General features: G+C 44.5%; 2 protein-coding genes across 5 annotated transcripts in view; one reads left to right on the forward strand and one right to left on the reverse strand.

Annotated features, from left to right (window-relative positions):
* Positions 1-3,478, forward strand: part of MYO1B (myosin IB) — a 112,592-nt gene extending 109,114 nt beyond the window's left edge. For all 4 annotated transcript variants that reach the window (XM_064660485.1, XM_064660481.1, XM_064660483.1 and 1 more), the window contains one exon: positions 507-3,478. In XM_064660485.1, the coding sequence (XP_064516555.1) occupies positions 507-630 (124 nt within the window). In that variant the 3' untranslated portion in view covers positions 631-3,478. The remainder of the gene's footprint in view (positions 1-506) is intronic.
* A 14,576-nt stretch (positions 3,479-18,054) lies between these two features.
* Positions 18,055-19,080, reverse strand: TSSK6 (testis specific serine kinase 6). The gene has a single exon (XM_064660477.1). It carries the CDS (start codon positions 18,960-18,962, stop codon positions 18,129-18,131), a length of 834 nt encoding a protein of 277 aa, XP_064516547.1. The 5' UTR covers positions 18,963-19,080; the 3' UTR covers positions 18,055-18,128.
* Positions 19,081-26,046: the final 6,966 nt, after the last annotated feature.

A 26,046-nucleotide genomic window follows, 5' to 3' on the forward strand; every position in this document is an offset into this window, starting at 1 on the left:
CGAGCAGGGGGGCTATAAAGGCTAACTAAGGATTAGACATATGAGAGCTGCTAAAATACCAGATGTAGTAAATTAAGCATAAACCAGAGGAATAGCACTCCTGATGTTGCTATAGAAGTATTTAGCTTCCTTCCATGGAAACAGAAGTTCCTTTGGCTGACAGTGAAGCAGTTGGAAATAGTCATTGCTGCATTTCTGGTACATTAGAAATTCTGTTTTAAACTGCTTTTTTTTCTAAAGGAATAGCAAACTAACTGTTATAAAAAGTCCACAGTTATAGGCAAAAGGCAATAATTAGTAGATACTACCTGAAGGAGATTCAAGCTGTACCATAACCTATGTATTTTTTTTTTTATTCCCCAACTCTTTATTATCAATACAGAGCTAAAAATTACATCCTTTGGAGTGATGCTTGGAACCAACAGGAAGAGACTTCTGCTCTTCATATGTGGTTTATTTTTTTTTTCCCCACCTTTAACTAAACTCTGTATTATTCCCTCTCCTAGGTTTCTGGTCCAGTTCAAACAAGACAAAGTGTGTGTGAAGTTCATACAAGGCAGCCAGAAAAACGGCAACATCCCAACTTGCAAGCGAAAAAACAATCGGCTTCTTGAAGTGGCTGTCCCTTAACTGCAGCTGGTGACTCTCCTTTCATGGACTTGTTTCTTTGTAATAGTGCAATTTTAGTTGTTTGGTTTTGCTATTTTCATCCCTTTCTGGAGCTGTTGATGGCTAATAGCTTTAGAAACCCTTGGCAAAACATTTTGATCAATCGACTTTTCAACCTTCTTGTTCATGTTTTAACCCTCGAAATGCAGATTTTTATCCGGCGAGGCATTTTTACCAGCTGGCACATATCTGTCATGCACGAATCATTCTCTTTGTTTAGCGGTCATATTTTAGCGCAGCATATCATAAACCCACATATTAATGATAAATTACTCGTATTCCTTAGTCTAGAGATCCGCTTAACAGGAACATGGCCTTGATGCTTGATGGCCACCTGTGCCCAGTGTCTTTTTATACTGACCTGTTCAGGAGTTCTGACAGGCTCCTCACTTCCCACTGCTGTGGAAACCGGCAGAACAGAGGCTGATACGACGACTCCTGTAGCTCACACTAGGACCTACGTAACTCAACCTTTTCATCAGTGCAGCACAGAAACATCTAATTCTGCAAAATAGAAGGAATATGTGATTATACAAACAGCTATATGCGTAATTTTGTAGTAAAAAACGCAGAAATTTTGAAACAGCATTTTTAATTAGGTCAGATGGTTATAACAACTTTATGAAGTAGAAATAAGCAAAATTTAAGAAGCGCTTTTTTTTTTCCTTCACAAAAGCTATACAGTTCAAGGCATAGTTTCTGTTCTGCTTTTTTTTCTTTTAAATTATCAGTTAAGATTAGAGCCTGAAAAATGCATAACACAAGTAAATGCTAGTTATTTAAACAGTTAGTTATCAAGTGAAAGGATTGAGCCTTTCTTTTAAATATTGGCATGTACAATGTGCAATAAAACATACGTGACATTTTGTGAAAATTATTTATAATACACTTTTGTGTGGAAGAGAGAGGATTGGTGCAGACTGCATAGACAGTGTAGGGGTTAAAATAGATCTGTGTTGTTAATTTGCAGTTTTTAGAGTGTACACTACAGTTGTCAATTTGGGAAGAATACTTTAAAAAAATCCTTAATTTGAGGGTCTGTATATAAATAGGTATTATGGTAATAAAACAGTTCTAATTCTGTGCTGTTTGGTACTCCTGTGTTATAACCATATTTTTGTACTCCAGACTATTTTATATAACTTGTGTGCCTGATGTAAATGCGTGCACAGAAAATACAATCAAGAGCCGCATTATCAACCTTCAGTGTAACTGATTGCACTTAATCTTTTATAAGCCAGAAGCATTAGTTGAAATCCTTAAGAGGAGAGATGCTTTTCTAGATAGAAGTAACTACTCAAGTGAAGGGTTTGTTGGATGTGACTGTTTGATTTGTTGATGCAAGGACAGTGGAGGAAGCACATTGTATTTTTGCAGTCTGATATAGGACAGGTTAAGACCCTGGCTATCTGATGTGCAGTGCTGGAAGTCCAAGCATAAATAAAAGAAAGATGAAGAAAAGTTCATAGTCTCATTACTCTCCTGGTGGTGAAGTGACACAGTGCTCATGGCCATGAAGGCTCCTCTGGGTAGTTCAATGTTATTGTTTGTTCTCTGCATTAAAACATCATTTATTGCAAAAGATGTTTAAGTGCTAATGGTCATCAGTCTGAAAAATACAGCTGGTTTGGGTAATACCACATTCTGCTTTGGGATTAACCAGTTCTCCTATGATTTGGATACAAAACAGTTGTTTTAAGTGGTTGCTTTAATGTTTCTGTTAAAAGTCCAAGCGTGCGAACTTGAAAGGTGGGAGTAATTCAAAAGCTATATTTCCCAAACTCTGAGAAAAAGTTGCATCTTCATTATGATTGTAGTTAGAACTCTTCTTCTAATAATTGAGTCAGGTTAATAGTTTAACGAAATTTAAATAATTTTACATTTTTTGTGATTATAGATGCTTACGAAGGAAATTTTAGAATTGATTTGTAATGCAAAATTAATACTTGAAAGGAATTATTCCATTGCCTTAAGAAGACAGCACATAATAATGCAGCATTTAAAACTCCTAAATCCTGTATTAGAATTTCTGCTTGGGAAAGATTGGAGGGTTTGTAAAACTGTTCACTGCCTCGAAAACTTTACAGTAAGAACCACAAGGAGCAAATTTTGAAAATTAATACAAAAGTAAGGAAAACAAACATTTGAAATCTGGTGTAATCCTGTAGTTGCTTGCAGGTAGGAAATGGGAGAGTTTAGATTAAAAACATCTGGATAATTGGCCCGTGAAATTAGGGTATTACAGCATAACATTAGGATATTTGACCCATCCCAGCCAGACCCAGTATGCATCCTTTCTATTTTTTTTTATCTTTGCAGCAAGTCATAGTAGCCATATCTGCAAAAGACTGAAACAAGGACAAATTCCTCACTTTAATTTCTTTTGTTTCCTTTCTTTTTCTGGACCTCTGCAATTTTTACCTTGCATATTACCTGGTACTTTGTGACAATTACCTTTTGACTCTTAATATTTCTCAATGTACAGAGCAAGTTTTGCTGAACATGAATTATTAGATATGCTAGGAGAGCCGTAGTGTCTTGATGTTTAGATTTAAGTGTCTAGGATGTCAAAAATAATGCACGGTCACCTAGCTTTTTTTTTTTTTCTTTTCCTCTGTTTTCTTTTATAACTGTCTATTCGATGGAGTTGTAAAGAGAAGACTGTTCCTATGGTGCTAACCTTTCTTTCGCATCCTTTTACTTTGTAAATGCTAACCTTTCATCTCAAATCTGGGCAAGGATCATTAAAAAAATGAGATTTGTTGCATGATGCTTTCTAGAATCAAATAAAATTCTGTTCCTAGACCTATGCTTTCTCTATATCTGTATCTGTCTTACTGCAAAAAGAGCAGGTGATTGGGGTTTAGGTTAAATATACACAACAGTGGTGTGTGACTTGGAGAAGAAATTTTTATTTTGTTTGTGATTCCTTAAGAAGCAGCATGTCATCCTCAGTGTTCCACAGTAACCTTTTTCCGTCCAGTTCTTTAGTGTAAGTCTTTCCTTGACATAGTTTTCACTGAAAATTCTTCAAACTCAACTTTTCTAACATTAGGGTTTGGACTGATTCCCTAAGAACAGTATTACAGCCAGTTAAATGTGATTTTTAAAAATGGCTTTGTGCCACAAACCTATTATATTCCACGTTTTGTTTTGTGATCTCTTTCTCTCCTTTTATCCTTAACAATTCTATCCTGATTTATATATGTTTTTGTTCATCATACAAATTATGGAAGAAAGAAACTTAAATGTAAAATCAGAAAAAGCATCTTCAGTTTTATTTCAGGTTTGTTTACTTTGCCAAAATGAAAGCCTTTTTCTCTACAGTTCTGACGAAAAAAAAGTTGAAGACTTAGTTCAAAATTTTTATATGAAATGAGAAAAGTTTCCCCAGTCTGCATAAATTTCACTGTTAATTCTTAATCTTTTAGATCCTTAATCTAGAAGAACAACAAATTTTCCATATTCTGTAGGAAATGGTCATGGTTATTTTTAAAAGATTGCACTGTAGTGGGATGGTGATGGGCAGGAGGGAGATGCACATGTCTATGCTGCTTTGGACACTAGAACTTCCCAACAAACACATGTTTCAAAGACAGAACTGGAGAGGACTATGGGGATGCTGCCAACTTATAACAATACAGAACAGTGTGATTTGAAGGAATCTCTAGCATGACTAACAAATGAGTTCTGATTCTCCTCCTATCTAGCTTCCATCCTTATTGTAATATTTTGTAGCTTACACGGACATATGACTGTGAGTGGGAGGCACAACCGTTTGCCAGTGTTTGTAAAACCCCTCAAAGTGATCAAAATTCTCTGGATACTGCTTTTAATCAAGTGGTTTAAACTAATTGCTAATGTCACTGTCCCACAGCTTTCCAGTTTAAACACAACTAAGGGTTGTTGGCATGTAGCACAACCTTGCAACCATTCCAGCACAGTAGTTGCTAATTTGCACCTCAGAGCTGCCTGTCTGCAGCTGTGTGATCTGTTCAGTAGTTTCAGGAGACTAAAGTGGGTCAGAGACAACACCATTCACGTGTCAGTCCCAGTTACACTGAGACTTTCTATGTTATGACTCACTGGAGTGTTTCTTCCTGGAGATAAAGGTAAAGGGAGGTTTAGTATGTGGAAAAAAAATACCATTGCTTCTGCTGAAACATTTTAAGTCCAAGTGGTTGCTGCTTTAAGTGCAGGCTGTACAGACACTGCAAGGAACTGCTACATTCTGTCTTGCAGGATAACTCTGCCCAGGGTACTCACTCAGCAGCACTGGATCTCTTGCTTCTTCCACACTTTTGAAGTGGAGTATAGAAAGGTTAGAAGATTGTGGTGAATTTACAGCTATTGTTGTAGAAATCTGTATTTGCATAGGTTGGGGTAGATTTGCATTGGGCAGTCTCTAAAAATTAGCTGGAATACAAAGAGGGAAAAAGTGCTCCTAGGAATTTGTTGTTTTTAAGGAAACACATCACTATTTTATGTCTGGCGGTATTTGTCTACAGTGACCCAGTGCTATTTAAAGATTTGGGATTCTGATATTAACTTAATCTCTTTATCAGCTAGAGCCAGTTCTGCTCCTGTTCCCTTCCACTCATAGATGACTTGGGTATTCAGGCTTTAACTCAAAATGGGAGTTAGAGCAGTTCGAGGCCATTGCAGTTAACTTTGATTATAAGCAATTGATGACATTGAGTCCTAAAAATGTTAAGAAACAGATTGCCTCTCTCCTTTATCCTAAACCTTCAAGGCATTGGTACCTTACTGTTAATTGACTAGGAAAAATTTTGAAGTACAAAGCACAAAAGTTTTTTTACATGAATGATAGGAAAACCTGAAGAATCTGAATCTCTTAATAATTCAACTGATTTCCAAGGCTGCATCCTTCACTTAGCAGTAAGGATCCAAGGTAAGGATCTCTTTGCTATGTAACATTCTACTGTTTATGTTCTCCAATTATTAAAAAACCCATAAAAACATTCTTCTAGCCAGGAATCTTCTTCCCTGGAAACATGGCAAAGTGCTGGGGATCTACAGGGAGCCCTGTTGTAGGAACCTTTGCCCAGATCCTGGCACTTCACTGCCCACATTCAGCTTCACCCACTGAAACATCAAATGCCTTTAGGTTGTTCTCTGAAAGTGGGAGATGGTGGTTTTTGCCACAGTGACGGTGATCTTTACTGGCCTGGCAAAATCCCCTCTCAACTTTACAAATCCTTTCCCTACCAGTATCTTGATATACTGGGTGGTCTTAGAGATGCCGGGTGACGTTTCCCACTCTGGCTCACATCACGTTCTGATTTCCTCCTGGCTCCATTCCCTCCTGCCTCGGATGTTCCCTGCAGTGATAAAGGGAGGTGTTATGTCTCCAGGGTGCAGCAACAATGTATTCTTTTAGGCTATTTCCTTGCATTATCTACCACTGCATCTTGGCACGTTGGTTTCAGCTGAACATACAGGAAATGTTTTATTTCCCTTCTAACCAAGAGCTGTTTTTAATGAGAGATGCTTTGTGCCGAGTTAACTTGCTAGCTCTATGGTAGTGTTTCCCAAAACTGTGACAAAAAGCAAACCTGAAGCCTGAAATATGAAAAGCTGCTGTTGCTATGTGCTCTGTCTCTTCCTGCTAGAAGAGAGATCTACTCAAAGTGATGTTGTGATGAAGTCTGTGCTGGCTTGGTTCACTGCATGAGGCCTTCAAGGTTGCTGCGTTTGCTTCTTGTAGCCTGAAAAAAAGGAATCCATCAGAATGTGAAATAGATAGTCTCAAACCGTGATGCCAAAAAGAAGGAACTCATTTTAACTAATGCAAAGGAGCATTAAGTAGCTGTGAATACACTTATGTATCCTTTTGCTTGCCCATGTGCTGCTACAGCTATGGAAAGGGACCCTGGTGTAAGTTTAACCATGAAGACTCACATTGGTGGTGTTCAAAGTTATGGTGATCAAGTTCACCATAAGCTATTGATTATTATTAAAAATTGGGTGTTAAAGTCCCAAAGTTGTGACTGAGCTTGCAGTGGAAGATCCTAAATGTTGATTTCATCTCAAACTTATTAATATTATATGGCGATTGTGGCCTTGTGATGGGAGGTTCCTGAGTTTCCATGAACTCTTCTGGGGATGATTTTTTTTTTTTAATCAGCTATTTCTGATAGAGGAAAAAGGTGTTTGTTTTAAACAAACAGCAAAGCTATTGTAACGTAAGTGTAGGACTGTTTTCAGCTCACAGTCAGCCCTTTACTGGCACAGAGATTGTTCTCCCTAGCCCTTTATTTGAACACTGTTTAGAAAGTAGTATTGTGTTGATATGACTTGCTGTCCTGAACATGCTTGGCTCCTGGGATGTGAGATTTGATCTTACCTGGGTGATTTTCTTCCTTCTGTTGAGGTAGAAGTAGGATTTTTCACAGTGAAACAAACAAAATTACAAGAGAGCAAACTGGATAAGGAAGGGGGACTGTGAGCCAGATCCAAGCTTTAAGTTTCAGTCCCACAGAATCACAGAATAGTTTGAGTTGAAAGGGACCATTAGAGGTCTCTATTTCAACCCTCCCTTCAATGAACAGGGAAATCTTCAACTACATCAGGTTGCTTAGAGCCCCATCCAGTCTGACCATCTTCAGGCTTTTCTGTACAAAGGGGGTGAGAAAACCCTTTCCAGAAAGAGGAGAGCATCCTCTCCAGCTGCCGGACCCTGGGATGCCACAGGTGGGGGCTGCATCCTGCCAGGGTGGAGCAAAACCTGTTGTAGATTTGATCTGTCTTTGGTTACTGTGCTAATCCCGATCTGTGGTGTTATTTAGAGGCTTTCCTTGGTATGTCTTTCTCCTCGTGCTTAGTTTTGCACTGCCAGATATTCCCTTCTCTTGCATTGCCCCAGCGTGCCCTACAGCTCCCTTTTCCCCAAGACCTCCCTGCCTGTCTCTGCTAGGTCTTGATCATTGCAAGGTATTTTCTAGAACCTGATGGGATGTAAGAAGGGGCAGGGGAAATTCTTTCTGAAAGAAGAGCAAATCCAAAGCAGGATATGGGTAAGAGGCATCTGGAAAAGGCATGTGAGCTGCCAAGCATCAGGAGCTTGTCAGTGACTGCTGAACAGCAGCCACCAGCCTTGGGGTTTTGCTGCTTTGGCTCTTTGGTCCTGAAGACCTGGGCTCCAAAACCCAGGTATTGGTCAGAATGGCAGCCATCGTACTGGTGCCTCACAAGGAGCTTGTGAAGTTTGGTGGGTGGCTGTTGGAACGTGTCATTGCTCAGTTCAATGCCAACAACAACTTGAATCAGTGGGAAATGCACTTGGTGGCAGGGCAGCACTGAGGAAACACTCTCCCTGTAGTGCCTGAGAAACTGCTTTTGGTGTCCTCAACTGGAGTGTGTGAATGTACATGCTTCAAAGAAATGAAAATGTGCACGGTGTGTGAACATCTTCAGCCTGGCACAGCCCCTGGATGCAACTTCTCACTATCTAATGGATCTTTCCATCTTGTTCCTTGAAGATTGTGCCTGGGCTCTTTTGGAAACTGTAATTTAAGTGGAGTATTTTTGTTCTTCTTTTTTTTTTTTGATTGTTGCACTTGCAATATGACATAAAGGTTGCTGTGGCTTTAAGGATGCATCTTTTTTCTCATGGAAAAAAAAGTAATTTTACACATTTTTTTTTTCTTTTAGAATGAACTGACTACTAATGGAGTTGAAAACTCTTCTCAGTATTGGAAAAAAAAAAAAAAAAGAAACAAAATGGATCCTAGCAACTAGAAATGAGACCTGTATTTATAGCTATTTCTTTACTTAAAATGGCCGGAAAAGTAAAACTGAGGCTGTGGTTTCATGTTTCAGCATGAGCTGAACAGGGGCACTCCCTGCCACTGCAGCAGCATGGTCCGGCCCTTCCTGCCCGCGGCTCCAGCCGTGCCACCTGGACCCTGCGGTGAGCTGGGGCCAGGGGCTGGAAGGGCAGAGAAGTAACCCTGTGACTGGAGCTCCCTGTGCAGCCCTGGGGTGGGACAGAGGGAGAGGACGTGGATCTGTGACTCTGTCTCAGGTGTGATGCACAGCCCTGTGCTGGGATAGCGGTTGTGCTTTCTGTGGCCATAGCAGGTTCCAGGGATTTCATAAGCTCTCTTAAAAGACAGGGTGTGTCAAAATCCCGGATTTTCTAACTTAAAATAGACACATGTCCCTGAATTTTTCCAGGTGTTCTTTGAAGACATATAAAGGAGAACAAGCAGTAGATACAGATCCTGCTGCAATGTCACCGTCTCTTCTCAAAGTGTAGTTCAAAGTTTCTCCCTGCCCTGGTGCTGACTCTGTTGTTAGGAACCAGACCAGGTTTCTACCAGGCCTGGGCTGGGGAGTGCTGGGAGCACCACAGCACATGTGCTAATGAGCCCAGCTCTTGGCAGCCACACGGGGAAGCCAGACGTGCAAGGCAGCAGGCGGTGTGAATGCAGCCTACTGTGTCATTGCACCACATCCGTGTGGGTCACTCAGGGAAATTAAAGATGAACACAAAATTAATGACTGTATGAAACCTTCCCCCTCCCAGATGATGGTAAAAATTCTCATCGGCTCTGCAGGGGCCAAAGCCTCTCCCCATTCTCATGCAGGGTTCTGTGCAGACACCAAGCAGTTCATTAGAGAGCTTCCAGCTGGGATCATAATGTCATTTCCTTTGCTATTTGACTGGATTCCCTTTTCATATGTTCCTATTCCGTCCTCAGGCTTGCTGAAGAACTGCTTTGTGAATTTACCATTTACCTGCCAGATAGCTCTGGTGTAAAGGTTTCTGTGGGTTGCCGAAGAAATTATTGTACTAATCAGAGAGCTAGTGCATACAACTGCCATGGAGCAAAGCACACACCTCCTTTTGGGGTCCACAGATGCAATATCCAGTGTACAAGCTTTGGCAGGAGTCCTCAGGCTGGCCCGCCTCCAGGCCAAGGATCACATCTCCCATCCTTAGGGAACGTGAGGTTTAAATCACTGCAGCTCAGCAATGCAGGGAATGTGCCACCAGCAATCCCCAACCCTGCTCCTCTTCAAAGCAGGCAGTGCCCGCTCTCCCCACGTGCTTGCAGCAAAGACAGAATGACAATGCACTGTCAGGGCCTCCGAACTTGGCTTCTCGAGCCCAGTTTCTATGCACAGTCTGACAATGGGCGTGAAAATGGAAGGAAAAAGAAATGTGGGGAGGCAGCACAGTGCTGGCATGCTTTGAAAGCTGACTCCTTCTCTCCAGATGTTCTAAATCACATGTGGAGAAGTGTTTGTGGTCAGATGCTGCTTGAAACTGATTGTTGATAGTCTCCTGAGACAGCCCGTGACAAATTGAATAATAAAAATGCTGAAAATAGCATAGTAATTCCCTGGAAAAGCGAAGTTCCCACAATCCAATGAGCTGGGAAAGTTGTTGAACTTTCTTTGGACACAACGTGCTCTTTTTTTTTGTGTGTGTTCTCCAACCTTCCATGGGTCTCTGGGCTTTTCTCTTATGACCCTTCCTCCTCCTACCAGCTCCAAGCAGCCACGCTTCCAGCCTCCCCAGCCCCAGCTGAACTGATCCCCAGCCTCCAGCGTGAAAAACAATCTCCAGCACTCCAAGAACCTCATAGTTTGCTCCCTGGTGTTGCAAGTTTGTTTTTGTAGAACGTTTTTCCTGAATTGTGGCTCACAAGACACTGAACACTGAGATCTTCACCACAACAGACTATCCTGACCAGCAGCAGTCTTCTCCTGACCATACCTAGCCTATGCCATCATTGATTCCTTTCCCATGTTGTCCGCTTGCAGCACTTCAGTGCACAATCCTGAGCTTCCTTCCTCAGTGCTTGGGGAACCAGGGGGCAGCCACTGTGCCAGTGCTCTCTGTGTTGTCCCTGAAGCAGAAGGCTCGAGGCCAGCAAGTGTCCCAGGAGCGCTCGGTGAGGTCAGGTCCCTCTTGTGAACTTCATAGTTTAATGAGTGGAAGTGTGTTTTTTGGTGGTGAGAAGATTTCATCCAAGCTGCTTATGCTGCAGTAATGAATTGCAAATCTGGTGGCAGAGATGATAAAAGCCCTGGGTAATGACATGTTTAGCATGCCCACAGTGAGACTGTGTGTGCTTTGCTAGTTGGCAAACCAGCTGTGTGCTGGTTTTTGTATTTCTCTGATACTGGAATGAGCTACAGATCCTGTCCCGTTCTAGCATAAATTGCAGATCTGCAGGGATGTATAGTTACTTAAAATTTTCTTGCCAATAGATTTAGGGGAAGATCTTGCCAACCTGGACTAAGCTTAAGAGATGCATTGTGGATCTTTTTGTGGGTGATGATTTTGACCACATCTCAATATAGTGATTTGTTTCATCTGACCATTCATTCTGGAGACCAGCAATACTTGAACTTCCAGCAGAGTTCATAACTGAGGTAGTCAGCATTTTAATGTGTGGATTTGGGTAAAGTCATGATCCTATGTGCCAAAGTCTCCTCTGATTCTTTTCACTCAATATGGAATTCCACATACCCACCAACCTGCTTATCCAAACCTCTGCTGCTCCCCTGCTATCAGGAAGGTCACCAGCTGATGCCCTCTCTGACTGCTGTGGGGCTATGGAGTCTTGTTGGTGAAGCATTTGGGGTGCAGCTATTCCTTCCCCGTGGTAAAATCTGAGGCTTGCAGCAAATTTAGGGGTAGAGTAAAACCAAAGAAACAGAGAAGGGTGCAATGAAAAACACAAAAGTTTTAGGAGTGTTATAGCCAAAGTATGAAAAGCTCCAGTTTCATAATGAAATTAAGTTCGTACTGAGCTGTTGGTCTGAAGTTTAGATGCTGCACGATGTGTTGAGAATAGCATTTGCAATAGATTTAATCTGCTGACAGACTGGTGCTCTGTCCCAAAACCACCAGCACAGTTCTCTCCATGAACGTCTCCCACCAGGCACTGCCTGAAATAGTTTAACAAAAGACAAAAAAATGGTGTTGCTTTTTCTGCCATGAAGATGAAATGGAATAGATGGTGGCTGCAGGAAAGGCTACAGTCACTATTGTGAATTTTCTCCAGGGACTGTCCTAGATAGTTGCCTGCCCTGAATGATGCATTTCACTCACATCTTCATAGTTAGCCATGCTGCTGAGTCAGAAACTATTGCAGGATCAGCTCAACATGCACCTAAATGACTGTCCTGCTTACCCAGGCTGGCTGAGCTCTGCCACCCCCTGTGCCACCACTGCTGTCCTGCCAGGTGTCACATCATTTTCCATCCTTCTCTGAGCCTGAGAAGCTCAGGAGGTCTGTCTTGCCCTGGGCCATTTGTCTGCATGATGGTGCTCCCTTCACCAGTAGTAGTTTCCTTCCACTCTGGCACAGTGGTTTGTAGATCTGTTGTTTGTGGGGACTTGTTTTTGACATTTCTCCCCGTATTTGTAAGAATATGTTTATTTGAAGGCTGGTGTGTTTTATGTGAAGGTTGCTAGTAGGTCCAATCCTCCTCATGGGTCCTTCCTCCAACAATTCTCCTGGCTCTATCACTGGTAAATAAATAGAGCTCTCACTATTGAAAAAGATAATTGTCTGTTAATGCACACAAGGCAAAATTGCTTTCCTCAAGATTTATTCATCAATTACAACTTGCCCTGGATGGCACAGTTTGAACCATTTTCTGGAGAGGGAGAAATATGTCAAATAGAGAGGAAGCTGTTGCTATAATAAATGACTGGGTGCATATGTGCATGACTGTGTGTTTTAGATCTTCCATAATGGGTATCCTATTAACATGCTAATGAACATGCAAACAAGGAGCCAAGGATTATCATTATTTTTGAGACAATAATGTGTATTTTGGGATTTTTTGCTTGTAATTAATGAGAGTGCTGTCTGGTCTGTTGGTGTTCTCTGGGCTGGTTGTTGCTCTGCCTGGAGGAGGTAGCAGCCCATGTGCTGTGCAAATCCTGCCTCTCCTCTTTCCAAACTCCTTTTTGCCTCCACCCACCAGGTCCTTCCATGTACTGGTGGTGGAACTCCAACATCTTACCAGCCTTTGGATGGGGGATGCTGATGTCTGAGTTAATGCTATAGCCAAGTCAACTGCAGTAAATGCTCCAGATGTATTTTTAATTAAGGTTTTAATGGAAATGGTGCATTTCTCTGAAGAATGTAATGACAAGACAGTGCTGTGCAGAGTATTATGAAAAAACGATGCTGCCATGTACACTTCCAGTGGGTCAATACAGTACATGGAGAATAAGCAAAGTGATCATATAGAGGAGGAACAGTCAGGGATCTTAAGGGCTTGGAGGTGCTCAGGTCTCTCAGCTACTATTTACTTTAGACTAGTTTAGTAGGATTTGAGAGCTCTCAGCATCCGCTGACATCTGACCCCTCTGTAAATACACTCTTTGAGGGTGCAAGGTGTCTCTCACTTATGAGGTGAGACCTTCTGAGGCAGAGATGATCCATAACACCTGTACACAGGGCCTGTCCCAATAGGGCTCCTGTGATGTTTAGGTGCTACCTGAATATAATGAAAATCTGTCAACTGAGAGGAAAAAATAACACCACAAATGTCTTTCAAGGAATCTGGTGTTTGCTGCTGTGGCTGATAATAATGTGAGAAGAAATGAAGGTGCACAAACACCCCACCCATCCTTGTGTAGCTCTTTAACTTCAAAGAGAAACAGCTAACAAACATGCTCACTCCTATTCTCTGTCTTTTTAGGTCCTTATGTCATGTTGCCTCACATAAGAGCAGGCAGTAAAAATCAAAACATAATGGGCAGATGCAGGCATTGCTTGCTGTCCCACATTTTCATGGGTCTAGAAAATACAGTTATTTATCATCCTTGCTGTCAAAATCATGGAGAAGTCCATGTATCTGAGAGAGAAAGAACAGTTGTCACCTTGTAGCACAAAAAATTGTGTGCTTGTGGGATTACGGGACAATTTGGTGGGGGGTGGGATGTCAAAGATCTCCAGCCCAACATCCTGCTCAAGGCAGGGTCAGCTCTGAGATCAGACCAGGCTGCCTGGGACTTTGTCCCCTTGGAAATCAAGGATGGAGATGCCACAGCTTCTCTGGGCAGACTAGGCTTGCCTTACAATCCTGTGGTGTGAGTGCCACCTTGACTGTTGAAAAGGACTGTTAAATGCAGTTAAGAAATTTGGATCCCTTATTCAAAGCATGGAAAAGAAGCTCCAGCCATCTATGTTTGTAGTTTATTTCCTTTCACCCATTTATGAGATAAAATGAAATTGATTTGGAAGCAGTTTTGGGAGAGGGAATTCACATGTCTTTGCAGGCTATCAAGTATTGTTGAATTTATTATCGCTTCAAGACAGTCATGATCTACGCAGAAGATGAGGAGCCAGGGAAGTTTTGAACTGTAATGTAAAATGAAAGCCCCTTTGGGTGAGGTAAGCCCCTTAGCCTGCTCAGTGCAACATGGGGAGAATAATATTTACCCCTTGTTATGAGCGGGAGGATTGATGTTTGCTAGGTGCTGTGAAAATGAAAATATTCACAGAAAGCTTCTTGTCTGTAGGGAAAATCATGTGCACAAAGAACCTGTTTCTTCAGCAGACAAGTAGGTGTAGAGACTTGGAGAGTGAGGGACAATGAAAAGAGAAGATGAGGAGATCTCAGACTGGAGAAGGGCTGAGATGCACACAAAATCATGGAGACCCATAACTTGGTGCAGCATGGTCTGGAAGGAGAGAAGAGGACTCCAGGTCACTGGGTAAGAGGCTGCCAGCACCAAAGGCTGCAATTATGGAAAGGGTAATGTATTCAAGCAGGGCGAGGTATATTTATTTGCTAAATTGCCTGTTGAAAGCTTTGCCTCCCCAGTGGGGCAGGGTCACTCTGGTACGTCTCCTGCCCAACCTGCTGGTGCTGGCTGGGCCGAGGGTAATTGAAGCAGGTCGTTAGCTGCCAGCTGGGCAGCCTGGCTTGGCTGGAGGCACAGACAGAGAGCCCTGGGAGAGCCAGCCCCAGAGTTAGTGCACGAACACGTGAGGTGTTTGATTACCCCGCAGTATTTTCCCACAATTCATGAATATACTTATCTCCAGAGTTTTGTAACGTGTCGACTTTTAAGTAGCTGAGTCCTAAAGCTTATCAGACACATCAGCCGTGACCTAAAATCTTGAAAGCAAATTTTGCTTAGCTGAAAAGGGAGGTTCAATGTCAGCATGCAGTGAATTACCTCCCTACCTTTCATTTGCCTAAAATAAGGGCTATATTTCAGGAAAAGCGATGCAGAATTTGAATATAGGAGCAGTGGGAGGAAATCTATACTAAAGGTCTGGAAGATGTCTTTGAATTTATTAACACTCTTCTGAAATTAAATAGGGTAAAATTGCTTCCAGATGCTTAGAAAATATCCCAAGAAAATATTTACCACTCTATTCTCCTGAAAGTCCTTTTAAGAGTCCCTCTGACTGATTTTAAGACACACATCTAAAAATATGGAAGGTTTTCCAGTGAGCCTGTTGGTGACATAGGGCACAATGACAGTCAACAAGAGGGCTGTGGATGGGGTAATATTCACGCCCTGTGGTGAGCTGACAGGAGCTAGGTGGTGGCACGTCACACAGCTGCCTCACACAGACCCTGAACAATTACCTTCTTATCCCTGGAGAAGGATTAAATAAAATATAGTTATCGTGTGACTTGCATGATCATCAGGTCCCCTGCTGAAAGCTATTTATTCAGGACTGGTATCAGACAGGACCCTTCATTTTCGGATCACACTGCACCAGTACGTTCCGAACAGCCTAGGGAGGAGAGAGCCACAGTGTAGAATGAGTCTGGTGGGACTGATCGGGATATTGATAACCCACTGTGGCTGTTTATGCCTCTGACACATGCTCGTTCAAAGTTCAAGGGCTCTCCCGTAAATGCAGGGCACTGTGCTTCGTGGGTGGGATAATGGGGCTCATCTGCCAGGAGTCGGGGAAGGGGCACTTCTGTCGACTGTGCACCTCTCGGGAAGGTTAAAAAGCATTTCTAGTCTCCTGAGGAGGAAATAAAGCTGGGAGAGCAGCAGGCTTAGCACATACAGAGCCCTCGGGAGTCCCTCCAGTGCAGAGAGAGGAGGGGAGGGGAAGTATGCTGGCAGAGCACTCCCCTGGCCCCACTGCTGTCGGCACAGCCTCTGCCTCATCTTGCTCAACGCCTCTGGTCCTGCCCTCCTCCAAAACTGATATCCCACTGGTGCAAATTAGATAAGAATTGGTTCAGCGTCTTTAATTGTGATTTTTATTTTTGATTTGCATAATTAGACTTGTAATGGACTATTTTCACAGCCTCGGGACTGCTCTGAGGTCGTTAGTGCTGGCCCTGTGAGATTACCATCTGCCTGGAGAGGGCGAGGGCTGCCGGGCAGCCTGAGGAGCCTCCCGTGGTTCCTTCAAAGCACTCACCACTTGAACCCCAGCTGCTTTCCCGAGCCACCCAAGGGGGTACATCCTTGCAAAACATTAGTCATCTGCCCCAGCTTGTGTCCTCAACAGATGCAATCATTTAGGAGAATGCGGGTGCTGGGGGAAGATTAACAGGGTTTGGGTTTTAGAATGACTCCTTTTGTATTAGCTTTGTCTTTAATGATAGAAAATTAAAAGAAAGGAAAGGAAAGGCAATACAGTAGCACCAGGTTTGTGCTTTCCAGGTTGTAAGGAGGTACTTGGAGGCAAAGCAAGAGCTGGAGTGAGGCAGTAGATGGAGATGGACAGGTACTTGGATGTCCTAGGGCATGGATTGGGAGCTCTCCCAAAGGAAGCTGGTGGCTCTGGAGAGAGGTGAGACTGACAGAGTTGCTGGAAGGCAAATAGGAAAAGGAGAGTTGAGCCTTGCTGAAAATTTTACTACCCTGAAATCCACCTCCTTGCTCCCCACATCCTTATGACTTCTCCCCTTCTTTTCCAACCCCAGCATCTTCCTGATCCTTCCTAAGCCTGTTTTTCCAGCCATGTATGGCCCCAAGATACCCTTCATATCCCATTACTCTGTCTACTTTGGACTTTGCTGCTGCTATGAAGTTTTATTTTGCAGCTGCAAGGAGAAGAACAAAATAAATCTTCATTCTGAGGGTGGCAACATTCCCTGTAGCCCATGTGCTGAAAAGCCTTGGGCTGGCTCTGGTGCCATAGCTTGTTCTCTTTAAACTGCTGCTTTGGATAGGCCCAAGATGTTTGCTTTGCAAAAGGTGTTTCTGTCTCTTCCAGCAGAACCATGTGCACATGTTCCTGTCAGACATGGCCTTGCCACAGACCCTGCTGCCAGGGCTGTGCTGTGTCAGCTCACGAGGCACCAGCAACATGAACACCATCGAACCACTCAACTGGATATTTCCTGTTTTGACTTCAGTTCCAGGGGAACTGAAGATTGGAGATTGTTTAAAAGGAGGTTTGAAGTGTCTCATGAAACCACATTTCAGATGCCACCTCCTACTTGTAACTGACCCTTTGAAAATGGGACTTGGACTTGCCAGTAGGGACCCATAGTAGATTTTGGGACTTGCATTAAGAGTAATTGGTAAATTTCAATGTTGAAGCTGGACAGCAGGTGTTAGCAAAACGGTTCTCCTTTACACCTTTATCACTTTCCCATTTCAGGTTCTCCATGGCCAGTGGCATTTCTCATCAAATATCTTTTGGCAGACATTTCAAATGTTCGTAAGAATCAATATGTGAAATGATGTTCAATGTAAGGTGCGGATCTTCAAACCCACACCAAAACTTTTGTCTGGGTAACGCTGTCCAGTTGCCTGCAAAGATCCTAGTGTGAATTTGGGCTGTGAATATCACTGTGAGGCTGAAACAGTAGCATGCAAAAAATGTGACATTTTCTCTGCAGCAGTGATTTGCAGGACCACTACTTCTCTGCTCTTGCCTGCTCAAATCCATTTTGGTGGGGAACAAGGCTGAGAACAGGCCAAGACCCTTGTGAGAGCAGCTCTCCTCCCTGTGCACATGGCAGCAGTGGGTGGCGAGCAGCAGAGAGGGATGGCTCTGCCAGAGTCTTGCTATTCATTATGTGTGTTAGGAGGCTCTGCCAGTCTTGCTATTCATTACATGCATTAGAGGGCAGGCACCATAATGGGCTGCACTGCTGCACCTTGCCACCTGCCCTGGCAATGCTAGCTCTGTGGGAGAGCCCTGACCTGCCTGACGGGGGGTGCAGGCCCCTGCTGTGGTCAGGCAGCCACTGCTGGTATCAGCACCCCATGGTTTGCTCTGACCACCAGCTCAGCATGGCTGTTCTGTCTTGAAACCCAGCCTGCAGCAGGCTCATACACCTGTTTTGGGAAGGGATCTGACCACTTCCTGAGAGCACATGGCCTTGCTAGTGCTTGAAGTTCAATCAGGCACCCCATGCCTCAAAATAATCAATAGACCGCAGAAATGCTTTTTCACAACAGCATTTATTGCACCAAAGTGTTACTGCTCCTCCAGAACCTTCATGGAGGAACCTCTCCTTCAGATGCCTCCATTCAGCCAGCGGTTCTTGGCCACCTGCCCTGCACCGGGTCGGGAAGCCGGGATGAACTGGAGCAGTTGGGCAATGAGGGCTTGGCAGGGCTCTGGCAATGGGGGCAGCCCCTCTGGGTACAGCACCCCTTTCTTCTGCAGCTGAGGCATGCTCTGGATGTTGGTATCATCAAAGGGAACACGGCCGACCACCATCATGTAGAGCATCACCCCCAAGCTCCACATGTCATACTTCTTGGGGTCATAGGGGATGCCCATCAGCACTTCTGGGGAAGCAAAGGCTGCTGTCCCACAGAACGTGGTGCTCAGGTCCGGGTAGCCGTGGATCTCCTTGCTAAAGCCAAAGTCACTGATCTTGGCGCGGCGGCCGTCGGCAGTGAGCAGCACGTTCTCACACTTGAGGTCCCGGTGCACCAAGTTGCGGTCGTGCAGGTAGCGCACAGCCCTCACAACCTGCACGAAGATGTCCCGAGCCTTGGGCACACAGGGCAGCTTTCCCAGGTGCTCCACCAGCTGCAGCAGGGTAGTGTCCATGGCCTCCATCACGATGTAGAGCTTCCTATTGCAGACCTCGATGAGCTCAAAGACGTGCACAATGTTGGGGTGCTGGATCTTGCGCACGATGGAGAGCTCCCGAGGCAGAAACTTGTACACGACGGCTCGGGATGCTCGTGACCGATCCACCACCTTGACGGCTAAGGGGCCCTTGTGTTTGCTGGAGGTGGCTGCTTTCACCTTGGAGAAGCTGCCCTCCCCTAATGTTTGACCCAGCCTATAGCCCAGCTCATTAAGTAGCCTTTCTCCTCCATCGTTTCTTGGCATGATTTGTGATCGCGATGGGCTTGATCAGAGCTCATGTCTTGCTCCAGAATTTGAAAGGTGTGATGTCTGGTGCATGGCAGCTCTCGACCTTCGCCTATGGCAACCACTGGTTCCACGGATGCCTCTGTGGGTTCCACGCCCCTCCCAGGCATTGTGATGAGGTGGAATGTTGTGCAGCAACACCTTTGAGACGTGACATGAGCGTCTGGTTGGTCCCCTCTGCTCATGAGGTGCCCACACACATGTTGGGGGAGAACTCTGCTGGGGATAGATATTTCAGAGTTTTTACTCTTTCAGCCTCTTCACTTGAGTTCTAAACATAGGGCTGTGTGGATGAAGAGAGTTTAATTGTTAGTTTTCTGGGATGAGGGACCCATCTGGGGACCTGTACCATTTTTCTGCAGGTTATTAGTTACATTAAAATCCAAACTACACAGAGTGGTAAAAAGGAGTGACTTCTACTGGCACTAACTGCAAACTACCTTGGCTGACTATAAATACTGACTTATTTATGGTGATGGTGCATGGAGCTATTACTAGGTAGACTTTCTGACCTTGTGTGATGTGGACAGGGGAACTTTAAATGCATCTTTCAGAAGAAAGAGCTGTTCAGTCTCTTGAACTTGGAATTTCTCTCCAGCTATTTTTATCAAAATTATATTTTTGACACAAAGAAAAGGAAATTTTAAAAGCTTTTAGTCAGTTTTACTTGCCATAAGGTGGCTGTCAAACTGAGCAGAGGGCAGCTGGGCTGGGCTACAACATCCACTCCAGAGAAAAGCATCCCTCCCATCGCATGCTGCATCTCAGGCCAGTGTTGACTCCTTCCTACAGGTGCTGCATCGTTGGTTTTCACAAATAGTTGTTTCTGGTTTGTGCTGGTTTTTTTAAGCTGCTCGAGGATCCTGTCTTTCCTGCAGTGCTCATGTCCTTTCCAGCTGTACAAAGAAGCCTAGGACCACAAAACCCCTGTCTTCCTATATACCAACCCAAATGCTATTTTTAATTTTTGAATATATGTTTCACTTTTCAAGCTGGTTTTAAAGAAGAATAGTAATCAGCTGAAGATGGAAGAAAATCTTTCTTGTAAGTCCATCTTGTCAGTATTCTGAGGTGACTTGAGGAAATTAAATTAGCTAAAAGCCACAAACACAGGCCTATGTGTGCTGTGGGGGTGCTTTGCTCTGATGCTAAGAGAAAGTAATGTAACCACCATGTCGAGTTTTACCTGCCTAGAAGTTGTGGGTCCAAACCAAACCACTTTCCCACTTCAGAAGCTATTTATACAGGCCAGTTGGGAATATGGGTATTCAACATGCCGTGGAAGTGTGGTTGCCAGGCATGTACCACCAGGCATGGACCATCAGGCTCTACCATCAGACATGCCATCAGAAGGCCAGGCAAGCAGCATGTACATTACATGATGGAGGATTTGCTCTTGTGCAGGGGCTACCCTGCTACCCTGCCTGGTAGCATTCCAGGTGAGACTGAACAGGGCTCTGAGGAACCTGATCCAGTTGAAGGTGTCCCTGCTCATGGCAGGAGGGTTGGACTGGAGACCTTTAACTGTCCCTTCCAACCCAAACTATTCTATGACTCTATGCTGGCCACTGAAGAACACTCTCAGTCCATTCTTATCTCCCCTGAAGAGAGGGCAGGCCCATTTGACAGCAAGGACCTTGCCTGGGGCTGATGTCTTTGTGGAGGTTGAGTGGAGGGAATCCCACAGGCATGCAGAAGTGCAGGACAATTTACCCAGCCAATGCTCCTTTTCTGTTTGGGCCTTCACATAAATGCCCCCAGATTTCTTATTTCCGAAGCGGATCAGAAAGAAGCCATTTCCAGAAGTTCCTGTTCAGAAGCTGTGGTTACTTAAACACAGAACAATCCCACCTAGCAATCAGTAGGCCAGATGCAGAAAGCTGGATTTTGCTGGATACGCATGATTTCCTGACGTATTTAGCCCTTGAGTCATAACCACAGCGACTTCAGCAGAGGCCTGAGCTGGACTTTTTTGGAGGAGCTGGAAACTTCGAGATGGCTAAACATAACTAAACCAACCTGAGCATTTTTACAAGGGAAAATGCTTAGACCAGGTGGCCCTTCCTCACTATCAGAGCACCTCTGGAAAATGCCGTTGCATGTTTCAGCGAATAGAAAGATGTGTTTGCAAATGTCTGTAGGGGCTTGGATGATGCTCAGTATGTCTTTTAAAATAGGAATGGGCAGTCACATTAAAGGCATGTTCCCAAAGCTTACAGGTAAATCATTGCTTGTGGGAAACCCCTTTGAAGCCCCTGTAGTAACATAATCAGAAGAGGGAGTGCCCACACTGCCGTGTCAAAACTGAAGTGGCAGCTGCAGACCAGGTTGCAATGGTAAGGAGTAATGTTGTGGACTCTGCACTTCTGGTAATTCTCCATCTGCTTGAGGGAGCAGGTCGCTTTTGGGAAGTTTTCTGCAAGCCTGGCTGAGGTGGGCAGTTTCAGTCTCAGCAAGCCCTTCTCTGAGCCCAGAAAAAGCCTTGTGCAGTCAGATGCAGCTGGAGCATCCTGGTGGCTGAAGGGCTTGAAGGAGACATGAAAGAAAGCCGTGGCTTCCCAGGAAGGAAGCAGCTATCGTAGCAAATGCTCCCCCTCCTGTACGCTCCTGGCTGAAGCTCTGTAAGCTGTTTTGGCTGCAAGCATCGCTGCTTGCACTGTGCTCCTGCCCCAGAGCTGACAGAATGGCCTGGGACTGATGCAAACAGCTCCAAAGAGAGACAGCAAGAGGCATAGATGAGAGATTTTGGTTTGGTATGGAACTGTCAGGCCGAGGGGGAGGAAAGACAGCTGAGCTCAGCTTTCTGTGCTGTACTTAGATCTCAGAGAAACAGATTTGTGCCTTGTTGGCTGCTGGCTCAACATTTGTTGGTATAAAAATGCACCAAAAAAATCTCTTTTGCTTTCAGTCCTTGTACCTCAAGCACTGCTAACTGTGATATAAATATTTAGGTCACACCAGTATACTTTAGTAGTGTGCTCAGTACCAACATATATAAGAGGATGCTGAACTTCTGCTCTTTCTAGTGCTTTTTTTGCATCAAAGCTGTGTTTGTAGAACTTATTTGTTCCATTGCTCTTGTTAATGAGAGCAATTAGAAGTCAGGCAGCAATTACTGGTAAATGTGGTATGTGAGCAGGAGGAGCTGGTCAGCAGAGGTATAAATTGGAGCTCACTGTCAGGGTTTTCATTAAGGGATGTTTCTGACTCTACTGGCATAGTTGTGCATCAGTCTGGCATGCAGTTAGTCCCTCTGCCAAAGAGGATAGCTGCTGAAGGACCATCCAGGCTGCTGTACCCAGGGAGCTACCTGGTGCCCCAAGAGCAACTCACCTACTACAAACTCAGCATAAGTCTCTGAGTAAGTTCATTTGGGTGAGTCCTGCATTGCCCAGGATGGGACTGATCAGCAGACACCATAGTGTGCTGGGCATCTCGCATCAGAACCAGGAGGAGCTCTGAGTTAACCCTCTCTGGGCCCTGGGTGTGTTACAATTACACCATAAGGTTTTCCCTCAAGTTAACTCAGCCTTGCTGAGAAGGTAAAGCAGCTCAAGGTCTCTATCCCTCTGCATGGAGTACAGCTACCTTCAACCAGTGGAACACACAAGCCATGAGATGTAACAGAGGAGGGGTTTTTTTCTTTCTGCATCATCCCATAGATTTTTTTTCACTAAAAACATGCCTGTGCAGTCCCTTTTGGGGGTGCTGCCCTCTTGACGAACCTCAGCAAGGCAGCGCAATCTCAGTGCAATTACTGAGACAGCAGATGAAATGCAGTATGGCCAACGAGGGAGTGAACAAGAGAGCCATTAGATGCTTTGGGAGCTCCTCCCTCTCCTCTGTGAACCCATCACCCCTAAGGTCCTCTGTCCTGTGCCCAGTCCCTCAGGGCAGGGTTGTGTGAGTCCCACTGGCAGGGGGGCAGAAGGGCAGAGCAGCCACATGGGCTCAGATGCCTGCCATTGATCTGCTGACAGACTGACACCTCCGGGGCAGGGATTTCACATGTGAGCGGACACTGCTGAGCATAATATAGGTCCTGCTGGCACAAGTGTACCAAAATATAACTCCTGTGAATGCAGATGTCCTAGAAGCCAAAACAAAATGTATTTTTATACCTTATGCCATGAGGTTGTAAGTTACAATGTGTAGAACAACCTCTGCACTTGCAAAGAGCCCTTGAGATTTCTTTAAATACCTCTGTTTCCATACAAGCAGAAATATTTTGCCCAAGGGTTGTAATGTTCAAGACTGGTCAACAAATTCCTAAGTGCCCACTTTGTGGCCAGTCTATGACCAGACCTTATTGCTTAGCACCCTGTGAACGTGGGAATGGGCAAACTGCTGCACAAGAAGTAAAAATAATGTTAACATTTTTGCTTGACTAAGTCATTATGGATAGCACAAAGGGCAACCACAGTTTTTCCCAGCAGATGCTGAAGATACCAAGATCTTTTGGCCAGCAATGGGTAAAGAAAACCTTAAACAAAAGTTTCTATGTTTTATCCTGTAGCTGATTTTATTACCTTTAAAAAATAAGATTGTTTTCCTTTCACAGAGAACGCTGGCCTGAAAAGAAGTGTGCTGCTCACAGCACTATTTTCCATCCATCTGGTTGCTGCAGGTGCATAAGGCTGGTGAAAATTTTGCAGGTGAGAATTACTCTGTAATCCCATGGAGCTATACTACACCCTCTAGGTATCAGGACCAAAGGGAACAAGCCAAGGTGAGGCTAACTTGTAATGGGTACAGCCACTCATCAGCTAGGGCATAGCCAGTAAAGAAAATGACGCTTGGCAAGTACTCTCATTTTTCTAGAGATGTTATTTGCCCCTTTCTTGCCAAGAACTCTTCACTGAGCTATTTAAATGTAATTGATCACTGGCCTGTGTGATATCTGAGCAGTTGGAAAACGGGGCAGATCCTGTGAAAAGCTGCTGAATCCATGCCACCTCAGGAGCTGAATTGCTGACATTGCCCTAGATCCTTTCCTGCAAAACCAAGCTGTCTGTGTGGTTATTTTAGACACTGATGTTGAACAGACCTGGGAAGTCAAAGGTATAAACCTAACTGGAAAGCTTTGTCTGTGAGCATTGTGTGTGTGTGCAACAGCAGCCTAAATTTGTGGCTCCTGACTGGCAGCAGCAACAGCAGCACAGGCAAGGGAGAAAACCAAAGCTGCAGGTAGTCAGAAAGCTGTGCATGGTAAGGTGTTGCTTTTGCTTTTTCTTTTTTTCCTCTCATGTTCCAGGGATTGGTGTCTGTTTAAAATACTTGGGCTATGTTAAGGTTTTTATCCCTTTGGCAGATAAGGAGATTTGGGACCTCACATTCCTGGTGTTCAGAAGCAGCTGTCATTCCTACAGCTGCTTGCTGTCAGATCTTGCCCTTACCCTCTTTTCAAACAGAATAAACTAGCGAATCTGATCGTGGGACTAGTACAAAGTCTCCTAGAAATTCAGCAGGATGAGAGGAACATCATCAAACTCTGTGGATATTCACTTGATTAAACAAGATTGTTCTGACACCAAAAAGAAACCTGAGGCTGGCATGCCTCATGTGTCAGAAACCTCTCTTCATGTAAACAAGAATTTAAACTGTGTGAGGGACATAAACTGGGTTTGTAAGCCATCAGAGGGAATAGTTATGTGGCAATAGGCCATACCACCAACTCTTGGAGCAGCTTGTGAGTGCCTTGTAGGTGCCAAATGAGATGAAAGGTGGCAGGGCTAATGAGCTGGTCTGCAAACAGGATTTTGCAGCTGGCATCGTCAGGCTGCACCTGGCAGGAATCACAAACCTGAAGGCAATAAACTAGAGTGGAGTAGGAGACAAAAGGGGCTAAGCAGGCATTGGTGTGTTTCTGGAGGATTAGGAAGGCTCTTTAAGCAAATTTGTCTTTGAGAAGCTTTGCACCAAAATTCTTATGGAAAGAGGAAGCAAAGTGAGATCATATGTCTCCATCCTTGTGGTAAGTGGAAAGTCATGCCTGGCTTGTCAGAGCTAAGGAAACCCAGCTGTGTAGGGAAGCAAGCTTTACTTTTTGGTGCTGGAATGCCTGCTGAGAGGAGAAGGCATGGCTGGGGAGAGAGGGAAGCAGAGAGGAGGACTTGGTCTCAGAGCTCAGCACACCCTTTCCTGGCTGGATGTGTTGATCTCCCTGTGTCTTTGTTCAGATGGCTCCTTCCCACCACCTCCCTTCCGAAAGCTGGGAAGCTATTTCTCCCTTGGCCCGTGCTGCAGACACTTGGCTTGGCCTTCAAGTGGCTGATTCCTGAGTGCTTACCAGGGAGATCCTCCAAACATCCTCCCAAGCCAAAGGGAAGGGCTGAGCAGCACTGACAGGCTGCTGGGTCGAGAGAAGCACTCAGCTTGCTCTTCCTGCCCCTCCTCAAGGCTGGGGAGAAAGTCCAGGGAGCTGCTGAGATCCTTCTTGGCACTGGACAGCTGGTAAAGAGGGTGTGGGTAGGAACTGGGGCTCCATGCTGCACGTCTCCTGAAAGCAGGGAATATCTCTTTGCTCTCCTTGTTGCTTCAGCATCCCCAAATCTCTTCCTATAGCTGAAAGATTATATGCCTGCCACTGCTGGTGACTTGCTTATCTGTGTTTGTGTGCCTGCTGTCTGTCCCCAGGCAGAGCTAGCTGGTGTTCCATCATGGCTGGCTGTCGGACAGGAGGGAGAGGGCTTCAGGTGAGGATTTATGCAAGGCAAAGCTTTCAAAAGCCACAGCAAATGCCTCTTGGAATTGGAAATGGGTGGTGATGAGGGTAGAGAGAAAAGTTGGGAAGTGAGAAGCTTTTCTTACCACATCAAATAATGTCTGTTAAATCCAAATACAATTTAGAAAAGCAGGTAAGCCTTTTGTGGTTAACTATCCCAAATGAACAATACTTAAATTTCTTCCTGGGGAGAGCATTCTGTATTTGGGAAGAAATTTAGCTGTCTGGCACTTGTTGCAATTAATTTGTGGCCAATTAAGGACTTCAGAATTCAGTCTGTAATTAGGATATGACAGCCTACGGTAGACAGGGTTGGAA

Source organism: Pseudopipra pipra, chromosome 7, assembly GCF_036250125.1.
Source record: "Pseudopipra pipra isolate bDixPip1 chromosome 7, bDixPip1.hap1, whole genome shotgun sequence".
NCBI lineage: Eukaryota > Metazoa > Chordata > Aves > Passeriformes > Pipridae > Pseudopipra > Pseudopipra pipra.